The 12570-nt window shown below is 39.4% G+C and overlaps 2 protein-coding genes across 2 annotated transcripts; one reads left to right on the top strand and one right to left on the bottom strand.

Moving 5' to 3' along the window:
• Window positions 1-8848: 8848 nt before the first annotated feature.
• Window positions 8849-9490, bottom strand: LOC109242794 (germin-like protein 9-3). The gene has a single exon (XM_019409653.1). It carries the CDS (start codon window positions 9488-9490, stop codon window positions 8888-8890), a length of 603 nt encoding a protein of 200 aa, XP_019265198.1. The 3' UTR covers window positions 8849-8887.
• Window positions 9491-10632: 1142 nt separating this feature from the next.
• Window positions 10633-11253, top strand: LOC109242791 (germin-like protein 9-3). Its single transcript, XM_019409650.1, has one exon. The coding sequence runs from the start codon at window positions 10633-10635 to the stop codon at window positions 11251-11253; it is 621 nt and encodes a 206-aa protein (XP_019265195.1).
• The last annotated feature ends 1317 nt before the right edge of the window (window positions 11254-12570 follow it).

Here is a 12570-nt window from a genome sequence, read left to right as displayed (position 1 = left end):
TACAAAATCTTGGGAAAAAAATATATCATCGGGACCGGTGACTGCACGGCCAGCCCTGTAGAAATAAATTGTAAAAATTAGCCATAAGTAACGGCAATTTCTTTTTCAGCACAACGAATGCATATATACTTTTGAAAATGGAAGGAATAAAGTAAAGTCTTTTTATTATCTTGTTTTTTGTCCGATAAACTAATTTTATCATTTGAAAGTTAATCAAGCACTTTAAATGCTAGTGCGGAAATAAACAGAAGACGTCCTCTTCAAGAGCACCGTAAACATAAGAGGGCCCTCTCTTATGAAACCCTCACAATAAAGGGTTGGTTCCTGAAGAATTCATCATGTCCAGGATCCAAATACTATCGGGGAAAAAACACCTGTTTGAGAAAATTTATGTTATTTTGAATGACATATTTGACTGCCTTGTTGTCTTGTTATTTGTGGTATTTGGCACTTGACAGTAGTATTTGTTGTGTTGTTGACTGCCTTGTTGGCTTTTTGGTACTTGGTTGTCGCTATTATGTTTATTTTGTTGTGTTGTTCTTTATGTGTTGGCAGTGGTATTCTATTTGTTAATTGACAGCGGTAATCTGGTATTAGGTTTGTTGTTTGGTAGGTGTTTCATGTTTGGTTGCTGTAGCTTACTATTTTATGTGTTTGGTAATGTGGTAATAAGTTTGTTCAAGCTTTTCCAATGTAGAAACAACACTGTTCAAGCTTCTCAAGAGTTGCTTTTCTAATGTAGTAACATCACTGTTTCAGTGTACCGAACCAAGCTTTTGGTTGGACTGTTAGTTGCTCTTTATGGTTCAATAGAATCAACACTGAAACTACTTTTCTTGAGAGGATACAAAAAATTAGAAACTAAGAAAATGAGGTTTCAAAGCATCTCTTGAGTAGTACAATGAGGTCTCAAAGCAAAAGAGATCTATGAAATGAGGTCTCAAAGCAAAAGAGTTGTATAAATAGTCAAATACTAGAAAACGTCAAACACAGTGTTGTTAATTCGTTATTGTACAACTTTCCAGTTTCTTATCTTTTTCGATGACTTTCCCTCATTTTCGAAGACTAGTGACTACATTGATGTAGTTAATTAATTTTTGTTACATATTCCTCTTTTATTATAGCATCATATCCCAACACAGTGCTGTTATTACATTTTAGAAGCTTGATCAGCTTGATCGAAGTAAGATTTAGCTCAAGGAAAGACGTTTCACGTTAGGCATATTAATCTTGATTCTTGGGAGATTTGAAAGACTTTGGTATGATACCAAAATCGTACCGAACCAAATAAGAAAATACCGAACCGTACCGAACTGCTTTGGTACATTATTTGGTACGCACAATTGATATACTAAATACTGAAGTACCGAATCGTAGTTATTAAATACCGAACCGAAGTACCGAACGCCCACCCCTAGCCAATTCTACCCTGCTCCTGAGCTATTATTTGAAAGAAGGCTGATCAAGAAGGGAAACAAGGTTGTTGCTCAATTTTTGGTCAAATGGACTGGACGGATGCCTCTTATGCCACTTGGGAATTAGCTTCTGCACTTAGAGCTCGTTTCCCTTCCGTCACCCTTGAGGACAAGGGTGATGTTCATCCGGGGTTATTGATACAAAAATTAGCCATTAGATTTTGAAAATTAGTTGCACACATTTTGGTGGGAAAAGTAGCTATTGTTGGGTCACACATTTAGCATGTTTGTATTTCCCTTTCTCTTTATTTTTAGCATTTTAGCTTCATTTCAATTGTATAAATAGGAGGAAACACAATTGTAAAGGCATCGAGATTGATATATGAATTGAACTCTTTCCTCTCTTCTCCTTTTCTCTCTAAATTCTGCTTCTTCCTCGATCAACTCTTCTCGACGAAGCATGAGATACTTCCTGGAAGACGAAGAAGCAAACAACGAAGCATTACTGGTCAGATTGGAGTTGCTCGACGAACGTAGGGACTTAGCGTATATAAGGATGGCAGCCCAAAAACAAAGAGTGAAAAGATATTACAACCGAAGAGCCAATCTCCATTTTTCAAAGTGGGAGACTTGGGTTTAAGAAAAGTGACTCAAATACCCGGAAGCTCAACCCAGGAAAGCTGGGCCCAACATGGGAATGCCTCAACCGTGTTTCGGCTATCACCGGGAAAGGATCATACGAATTGGAAAATCAAGACGGGGTAAAATTGCCGAGCAACTAGAATATAACGCACCTCAAAAGATATTATTGCTGCTGAACACCACCTACACTAAAAGTATGTGCTGCACTCTTTTTTCCTTCGTCTAGTTTTTGTCCCAATTGGGTTTTTCTACAAGGTTTTCAACGAGGCAGTAACGGAAAGCATACTACGAAGAAAGCACCGTTAGCAAAATTAAGGCCTTTAAATGACAAGGCATGGAAGCAATGGACCACTACGGGACTGTTAGATAATCTTTTGCTCGGTAGCAAAATTCCTTCTGGAAGTAAAGTTTTTATGGGGCCAAAGGTTACCCGACCGCTCACGAGTGCATGCCACTGGGTTGGTTAGATAGTCTTTGGCTCTATAGCAAAGTTCCTAACGGGAAGTGAAGCTTCCTATCGGACCAAAGATTATCCAAACATTCACTAGTGGGGTCTTCGAATGAGCAAGACTTCCAGTGTTCAAATTCGTATTTTTCGCATTCGAATACTGGGGGGAGGGGGGGGAGGATACGAGAATACGACAACATGACTGCCACATAAACCGGGACTACGAAATCCGAGAAAATAGATGTATCATCGGGACCAAGGACTGCGCGGCTAGCCTCATAGAAATAAGTTGTACAAATTAGCCACAAGTAATGGCAATTTCTTTTTCAACACAACGAATCCTTATGTACTTTTGAAAATGGATGAAAAAAGTAAAGTCCTTTTGTTTTTATCTTCTTTCTTGTTTGAACGATGAATTAATTTTATCATCTGAAAGTTAATCATGACTTCAAATGCTAGTGCTGGAATGAACAGGAGACGTCCTCTTCAAGAGCACTGTAAACATAAGAGGGCCCTCTCTTATGAAACACTCACAATAAAGGGTTGGTTCTGGAAGAATTCATGCCCGGGATCCAAATACTATCGGGGAAAAACATATCCAAAACCTTGCATAACTCGACGCAAAAGGAAAAATTTGCGCAATACTTAAACGAAAAAGTACTTTTATATAACAAATGTGCCAAGAAGCACAAGTACAAAAGTATGAAGTGGAAAACAAAAAAGGAAAGAAAGCAAAAAAGCTAAACTACTGCATCCCCAGACTTGGATGGGAGAGAAGCATCTGCGCCTCCGGGAGAAGTAGGTGGATCAGCCGCCGGCTCAAGATCTTGACCTTCATCAACATCCCCTTCAAGTTAATCCTCAGTTCCCGAGAACTCGAAACTGGAACCAGAAGAGTCAGTCGCATCAGGTTGGACTGGGAGACCCCTTCGGGCAGTTGATTCCAGCTCACAGGCCTTAGCAATCTCGGCATCAAAGTCAATGATGCCTGCTTTGGCCTCTTCCAAGGTTTTTCTCCTCATGCTAGACATAGAATATGTTTTTTCAACAATGAGGGAAGCCGCTCGGCGCTGAAGTTCTTCCTTAAGCTGGTCAACCTCAGTCGAAAGGTTATTCTGCATAGATCTAGCTGCCTGGAGGCTGACGTCAAGATCACGAGTAGTGGAGTTATAAACTTTATTATGCTCTATGACATTCCTATACCTCTCTTCCATCCGGGCATGCTTTTCCTCAACAACAAAGCCTCTTCAGCTTTGGAGTTCAAGGTTGCCTCCAAATTATTCAGTCTTTCAGTAGAGCCAACCTCGCGATCGGCAGTAGCAAGAACAACATTTTGGACCTCGACCTACTTTTCCTTGGCCTCTTCAAATTGTACCCTTAACAGGGTGTCCTCTTGAATGAGGATCATCACTTCTTGCTCGCTTTGTTGCAACTGTGCCTCCAACTCAACGGCCTTGGGAGCTTATGCTTCCAGTGTAGGGAGGCGAGCTACAATTTGATCCAGCTCGGCCAACAGTTGATCCCGCTCAGATGTGAGTTTTTCTTTATCAAGGAACAACTTCTGAAGGTTCTCGGAAGCAAGGAAGTTAGCCTGCAAAGCAAATTCAAATTAGAAATCGTGTCACAGCAAAGATAGTAGGAACAACAAAGGGAAAAAATATCGCACTGCTGCGTTGTGCATAACATTGTTCACCATACACTCCCCCGAGAGAGAATGTATTTTGTTCTTATCTTTCTCTGAAGCCAGAGGCTTCAAGTAATTGGTGAGTTCCACCGACCGGGACAGTAGATGGTACTCGGTAGAGATCGAGAGGGAGAAACTCCTTCTCCTCTAAGGATCTGCGAAGGGGGGGGGGGCGAATTATGCCCCAAATTCCCATGGACTGGGGACTTGGAGGAAGGGACATCCTCCTCTAGGGTATCTACGACATGTAGCAGTTGCTGGTGGAGAAAGCATGATTGGCGAAGAAGGAGATGAAGCTGAGGGTGTCGTGGGTTGAGAAGCAGTTGCGGCAAAAGCAATGCTAGTTATTGGTTGCTTGCCAATCGAAGATAGAAAAGACCCGGTTCCCAGCCTCATGGTACCAGGAGCAGCGGCTAGGGCCCGGAAGTGAGAGTTGGTATCTTCCACTCTATGACATTCTCCATAGAGCGCCTGGACGTTATCCTCGGTTGATGTAACTAGCTCAACAGATTGAGCAGTCTGTTGAACTGATGAAGGTCGTCGCTTTCTATGTAGAGAAGTCCCTTCATCACTGGCTCCTCCATCATCATCGATCACCATGGTGTCTGTGACTGGATCGGGCGCGACACTCTTCATCTTTTTAGTTTTACCCTCGACCGTAGAGGAGCACCGCCTTTTTTTATGCTTGTTCTCTGGCGGGGCACTCCGAGAGGAAGCACCCACATTGGAAGCACGTACGGCGACACCCGTTAGGACGAAGGCCTCCTTCAACAACCTCGCTGTATCTGCGGAATCAGCCAAAACGTCCTCCTCGGGGACGATAACAGAGCCCTGCGGAAGACCTGAATTCAATAAAAGGAAAAGTTAGATAGTTTTCTTATATGTGATATAAAGAACAAGATAAATTCGAGAATTAATTTACCATGATTTTTGGCTTTTCACCCATATTTGAGGGCCAGTTCTTTCCATCGGCGGTTCTCAGGCGTGGTGACGTCCAAAATCTTCTGGACTTGTTGGACCAAACCTTCAACCCTATGTGGTGTCCACCGAGTTGCTAAAATAATGAAAAGAGAAGGATCAGTAATAGCATGGTACAACCTTTAATCTAAAAAAAGTCGGACATTGAACTTACGTGTACGATTCCATGACTCGGGAAAAGATGGGGTTGTGACTGGGTTGATGTCCCTGGTGGCAATTACAATGAACTGTTCCATCCACCCACGGTCGTTGTTATCATCCATGCTGGTGAGCAGAGCATGGTGACCACGTTTGCTGAAGTTTATCATTCCCTCACGGAAAATCATGGGAGAATAAAGGTTCATCAATCGAGCCAGGGAGAGCTCTTCCCCCGTCTCGTAGAATAGCCGCCGAAGATAGGCTACCATCCTCTACACATAAGGACCACCTGTGCCAAGCAAACTTGGTAACGAAAACAAAACTCCAAGATTACAGAGTCAAGCCTCCCGCTCAATAAGAACGGGTCCAAAGTGAAGGGATACATGTAAACGTACGTAAAACCCTTCTTGGGGAAGGTTACCCGTTCCGCTAGATCGGGAGCGATGATGTTCATATCATGACAACCACAGTCTTTCTTCACAGCAGAGATGCTAGAAGGACGGATGGAAGAAGGGTTAGCAGAAGGAAACTTCTCTTCAAAGTCCTTGGTTGTACTAAGCTTTTTGGGGATAATGGTGCTCACCGTAGGAGGAGCATCATCATCAGTGCTTTCCTTATTATTTGAAGAGCTGGAGCTCTTGGAAGAGGAGGCCATAGTTAGCAAAAAGATGCAAGAGAGAGTTGAGTAAGAAAAGTTGAGAGAGTTCAAAAAATTGTGATGTGTAAAAGGAGAAGAAAGAAGCGTATAAGTAAAGGAATAAGCGGCTAAGATCGTGGTCATGATTACCTCAAGAACCGGCAAATGTATTGCTGAGTCGTGGAATGAAGCGTGTTCGGAGCATTAAATACGGAGAGACGTGCGTCTAATCAAGCGTCAGAAACTTTTTAGAGGGGGTCAGTAAATTTCCCGCCAATAAAGGTATCTTTACCACCTTCCTGATGATACAAGGATGTGCCACCGGAAAGCAGGGACTATTTGTATAAGCTAAAATTGGTTCATATTAAATGCTCATATAATAGAGTGACACGTGGAACCAGAGACAGATGAAAAGCGAGACAGGTGGAAGCCAAGATCGGGGCAGCAGTCTTGGTTGGTACCGGAAAGCCCCCGAAGGGAATGTTGCTCATGAAGACAAATAAATGTTTGTCGCCCGATAGCATTTAATGAAGAATATTCTGCAGTATTAAATACATAGTCCGTTATAGAGAATATGACATTCATAGCCTGTCGTTACACATTCTTCAATGGTCCCCATAATTATCATTTAAGAGGGGCTTGTTCCTAGGATCTTATTCCGTAGGTGCCACTATAAATAGGGATTTCAACAACCATTGTAAGGACACAAATTTTCTGACAAACTTATGGTATACACTTTATTCTAAACTCAATAACACTCTATTTCTTGTTTATTGTTATTACTACTTTCTTTGGAAGCTCTGCTCCCGGAACCAAGCTATCTGTTATCTTACCTCGATTTCAACGCTAAATCTTGCATTTGTATTTAATTTAGTTATCATTTTGGGATTAAATCGATTTACGGATAAACACTTGTCTATAAATCACGAATAAATTTAACTGTATCGTTTTACGGGTAAACAAAGCTCTTACTATAACAACCTCTTATTCTTATAATAAAGTTTTTATGTTGCTCACCAATTCTTGGTTCCAAAATGTATTTACAAGCTGTCAGCTTGCTTTTATGTTTCCAGAGGGGGCTGGAGCCATCTTTTTTTTTAAGAAAGAAGTGGTTGATCCTCTCCTACCCCCCCCCCCCTACCCCCCCCCCCCGTTTTTTTTCCTATTATTGCTTGTGTAATTCTGTATACTGAACGAGTAATTTGTTAGGATAAAAATAATCAGGTGTCATGCAGAAACTAGTAAAGCAAACCTCGAACTACGATAAATTAGACATCAAAAAAGAAATATATCAAAAGAAACACAAATATTTAACTGGTTCGATCAATTGACCTAAGTCCGTAGACGGAGATGAGCAATTCACCATATAAAAGAAAGTACAAAATATCGAGAGAATAAACTCACAAATAGACAAACACAAGTGGCACGCTAAAACTTGTCCCGAAATTCTCCCTCTAAACAAGACTCTCAAACCCTATAAGACTACATTGTGGATGCTACTAAATGAGGAGGGGATCCTCAATTTATAAAAGTCCAGAGACTAACTAAATATGGAAGGTAAAAGATAAAATCAATTATATACTAGTAAATATATTGTCCTCCCTTTCTTCAAGTATAGTAAAACTAAATATAGTGAGAAAATTAGGACAACCAACTAACATAATGCACCCCGTTTGTCTTAGTGGTTAAAAAAAGAGAGGCAGATATAGCCCAAGCACAACTTTTAGCATCAACATTGTACAGGAAGGAACGAGCCCTTTAGGGAACACGAAAATATCTCCAGTTTGCAATGTTTGATTGAAGATCTTGTTCATGGTATCGATAAATCCTATTCCAGTGTTCCCGACATGAGGAAACCTGCAGGATACTGTAAAATTGCATCCTATTCTGGTTTATGTGTTTGAAGGATTTCTTCTCAGTTTGAATGTGGTAAGGACTGAAGATTTTGTAGCTATTCAGAGGACATATAAAATTAGAGATTTGAAGTCTGCCGATGAATTGCAGAAACAAAAAAAGAATTGCCAATCTCCTAAGAGTTTGATTCCAATGCAGTTATTTGTGTTAATTGAAAAAGGAACAAATTGCTCAGTCCTTTCCAGTTTTGGCTTTCAATATGGACAAGAGAAAACAGTTACTATATTTTTTCCTTTGAAAATAATAGCTTGAAGCATATATGTATAACTGATGCAACATAAGGTACATTAAATGCTTCATGTAATCCTCAGATGGAGCTTCCAGGTAGTTTCTGCATGCTATCAAAAAAAAAAAAAAAAAAAAAAAAAAAAAAAAGAGTTGGTAAAGCTTAGTTAACATCAATTATCAACAAATGCACTTTAGCTTCCTTCTCTGTTTCGCTTCCTTTTTTCCTTTTAGTTTATTGCTTTTTCCATATGGAACGTTCTGTTGAAAGGCCTTTCTTCATCCGTATTGACCTATCAAAGCTTGTTGCTGAAATGCAAGCAGTCATGAACTAGCTATTTTATACCAAGGAACTCTGCTAGCTTTAAGGCTTTACTTCCCGTCTCAAACTGATATTTAACTGTGTTGACCTATTATATGTGTAACTTACCGTTTTTTCGATAAATATTATAGTATTTAAGCACAAACATATATATAAGAAAAAAAATTTGTCTCTCAGAATGCAGTATGACTTTACTTGGCCATTTGATTAGGATATAGTCCATTTGATTAATAAGGGTCTTCTTTAAATTTATCCTAGGATTTTAGAAACTTGTCAAAAGATAAATCAATGGCGAGTGATAGAAGAATTCATACTATTTTAATTGTATTAAAATATCAAACAAACAAAGAATGAAAAACATGCTTAACCTCTCAAGCATATAAAAGGAATCAAATAAAACAGTACTGTATTCTGTAATGCAGATTGCAGCACTATCCTCAACATGTCACTCACAAAAACTTAGTAGTGAAAATGCAGAAATTTCCTAAGATGAAAGACCAGCCTTGATTTTCTGAATAGTGGTAACATCAGACTTGAATGACTTAGCAAGAATGTGATCATCGACCCCTGTAGAAAACAATGGCGAAACAGTTCCAGCATTGGCACTACCAAAACCAGAAACAGCTGTAGCTGATTTATTCCAATCAGAATTATACTGATAATGCACTAATCCTTTTGGGAACACAAACAAGTACCCAACTTGAAGAGTCTGAGTGTAAAGCTTGTTACTGGTGTCCACAAATCCAACCTCGAGACTACCTTGAACGACGAATAGCAGCTCAGCTGCGCGAGGATGGGTGTGGGGCGGGTTGACACCTCCTCCTGGAAACTGAAGTACTGCCAATGAAACACTCTGACCATCCAAAATTGGAAACTCTGCCTTGCTAGCTTTTGTTACTTTCAACTTCTCAATGACACTGCCAAAAACTCCACGCGTGCCTGTGAAGGTAAATAAGTTCCCATCTATCGCGCTTCCTGGAGGAACAGTGAAGTCGGACAAGATATCTGGATCACTAGCTTGAGCCATCAAAAAAATGGTAAACATGGCTACAACAAAAAGGACACTTTTCAGGTGGAATGACGCCATTTTTCGCTTGTCCTAAGAGGCTATAAGTCACAGGTAATAGGATATAGAGATAAGTTGTAAGAGAATGATGATTAGTTCCGTTTGACCACATATTTATAGAAGACCACAGAGCGAACCAAATATGCTGGAGGTGAGTGAGGCGGACCTATGTGTTACAGTGAGGGGTAGCTTCGGCATAAATTTTGTATATATATATATATATATATATATATATATACCTTGAAAATGGTTAATTTAAAGCACTTGGCACTCGGGCACTGGTTTAGCAGCATATTTTACCCCGTCGCGTAAAATTCCTGGGTCCGCCTCAGCTGGAGGATAAGCCAGTTGGCAATTGATGTTAACTAAGCTTGATCCATTTTAGTTCCTGATAGCAGAAACTACCTGGAGACCACATCTAAAGATTATACGGAAAAGGCCTAAAAATGCCACTCAACTTTCAGAAATGGTTTATCCATGCCATCCGTTAAAAAATTGTTAATTCCATGCCACTGCCGTTAAAGAAATGGCCCATCCATGCCATTATTAACTAACGGCTCAATTTTTATTTGGCTCATCCATGCCACAGCCGTTAGTCAATAATGGCATGGATGGGCCATTTCTTTAACGGCAGTGGCATGAAATGAGCATGTTTTTAACGGATGGCAAGGATAGACCATTCCTGAAAGTTGAGTGGCATTTTTAGGCCTTTTCCGAAGATTATATAATTTGAAAATCGTGTCGGTGTTCCTTTGGTTTTATCAGTTATATGCTACAAGATATTATTTTATGGACTCCCTTTTCTTGTAACAAAAACAATGTGGTCAAAGTGGAAAACATCACCATTTTAAGAAACAATGCAGCTGTTTTCTCTTATCCATATTGAAAACCAGAACTGGAAAAGTGTGAACAATTTGTTCGTTTTTGAATTGACACAATTGTCTGAGGGCCTGCAACTGAATCAAACAAGAGAGCCCCTTAGGAGTTTCCTATATATTGACAATTCCCTTTTTGTTTCTGCAATTTATCGGAGACTTCAAATCTCAATTCTTGTTTGATATGTCCCCTCTATAGCTATAAAATCTTTAGTCATTGATTCATGTCCTTAGCACATTGAACTTAGAATAAATCCTTCAAACACTTAAACCAAAACACAGAAAAACATGGAATCAAAAACTTCAAGCTGTATAGTTCTGTTAACTCTAGCAATATCACTAGTCATTTTCCAAATGGCATCAGCTGGCGACCCGGATATCCTAACAGACTTTGTGCTGCCACTGGAGGTTCCATCAGTTGATCCGTCTTACTTCACCTTCTCGGGCCTGAGGAGACTCATCGGAGCTCCACCGCCTGAAAAATTCAAGGCGACAAAGGCAAGCATGGCCGAGTTTCCAGCCCTGAACGGACAAAGTGTTTCCTATGCAATCCTGCAGTATCCTGCTGGATCTGTCAATCCTGTCCACACTCATCCACAAGCAGCCGAGCTACTTTTCCTCATGTCGGGCACACTGCAAGTTGGATTCATCGATACCACGAACAAGTTCTTCAATCAAACGTTGCAAACTGGAGATGTTTTCGTGTTTCCTAAGGGGTTAGTTCATTTCCAGTACAATGCTGATACTAACAATTGTGCTTGGGCTATATCTGCCTTTGGAAGTGCAAATGCAGGCACTGTTTCTGTTCCTAACTCTGTGTTCAATACCAGCATTCCTGATAACATTTTGGCTAAGTCATTCAAGACTGATATCATCACCATTCAGAAACTCAAGGCAGGTCTAGCCTGAAGATTCACATATACTTAGGGGGAAGTTTTTAATTTCAATATTCTTATTTCACATTGTTGTTTTTCACTTTCCAATGTAAAAATAATTAACCTTCTGAGGATCTGAATAAGGAGGTTTATGGCATGCTATCCGAATGCAAAGTCTTTTACAAATGAATTTCTTAATAAGAAGGTTTGTGTCATCGAAATGCTGTGATAATTTGAGAAAACTGCGGTAAAAGAAGTATTTTTTTTCCTTTTTCATTTTCCACCCCTACCTCTAGTCTCCACTAATTCTCCCTTATTTATTGACTTACTGGTACGACGGCAGAAGTAAAAATAACAAGAACACAAATAAACGGATAGAAAGATAGAATTTGGCAAAAAACTAATTAGAGAAATTGAATAACACTTGAAATCAAACACAAATACCTTTCAAGTTAAATTCTATTCAACCTAAACTATAGGATACCCTTAAGGAAGAATCCCTATAAAAGCTACCTTAAAGGTTTTCAAACAACAATGAAATTTATTTATAACACTCACTCAAGGAATTTATAATCTCAATATTAAAATACACTAAATTTAAAATAAAAGCATTAAAGGCTATTTATACTAAGGAGCTAAGTATTACAACTGATGCCTCGGGATCACGCCGTTCACCAAGTGTATTTGATGTGGAACCTAATATGTAAACCATTGTAGCTGATATATGAAATATTTTAAGTAAAGTAAAAGTGAAACAATATTTTAATTGTAACTAACCACATTCGAATAAAGAAAGGGGGCAAATTATAGGATAGTCTTCAATTGTTGGTCAAATTGCACATTTAGCCGCCCTATTATAAAGTAGCCTCCAATTAGAATCGAAATGCTCGATGGCAATCAAGATTGTGTCAGTTACTCTACCCATTTATTTAAGATTTTGAATTGAATGCTTAATACTTTAAAGTGGCTGGTAGAGATCTCGAGTTCAAGTTTCACCACCACCCTTTATGGAATTTTTTCCCCACGTTTTTGGCTAATGAAAAAGAATCTCAACCACGTGCACATTGTGGTGAAGACATTTTTTAGCAATTAAAATTGCGTTTTCTCTATAACTCTGAATATTTAAGTATAAGGCCAATACTAAAAAGAAAGTTTCACTCAAACTAATACAATCCTAGACAGTAAATTCAATTGAAGCCTTAGCTCAAGAGTGCATTATGAGCTATTTTCTCCCTTTTGTCCCTTAGTTTAGAGCCAGAAGTTCAAGGAAGTGCTATTTAATGGAAAAGAATACAACTAAAGTTTAATGGACAAATATTGCCCAAATAGTGGAGTAATTGATTTCTTATAG

Source organism: Nicotiana attenuata, unplaced genomic scaffold (assembly GCF_001879085.1).
Source record: "Nicotiana attenuata strain UT unplaced genomic scaffold, NIATTr2, whole genome shotgun sequence".
NCBI lineage: Eukaryota > Viridiplantae > Streptophyta > Magnoliopsida > Solanales > Solanaceae > Nicotiana > Nicotiana attenuata.
This window is presented reverse-complemented; position numbering and strand designations above follow the sequence as displayed.

Coding starts and splice junctions, on each gene's coding strand:
- LOC109242794 (XM_019409653.1), bottom strand. CDS start 9,490: ATGGCGTCATTCCACCTGAAAAGTGTCCTTTTTGTTGTAGCCATGTTT.
- LOC109242791 (XM_019409650.1), top strand. CDS start 10,633: ATGGAATCAAAAACTTCAAGCTGTATAGTTCTGTTAACTCTAGCAATA.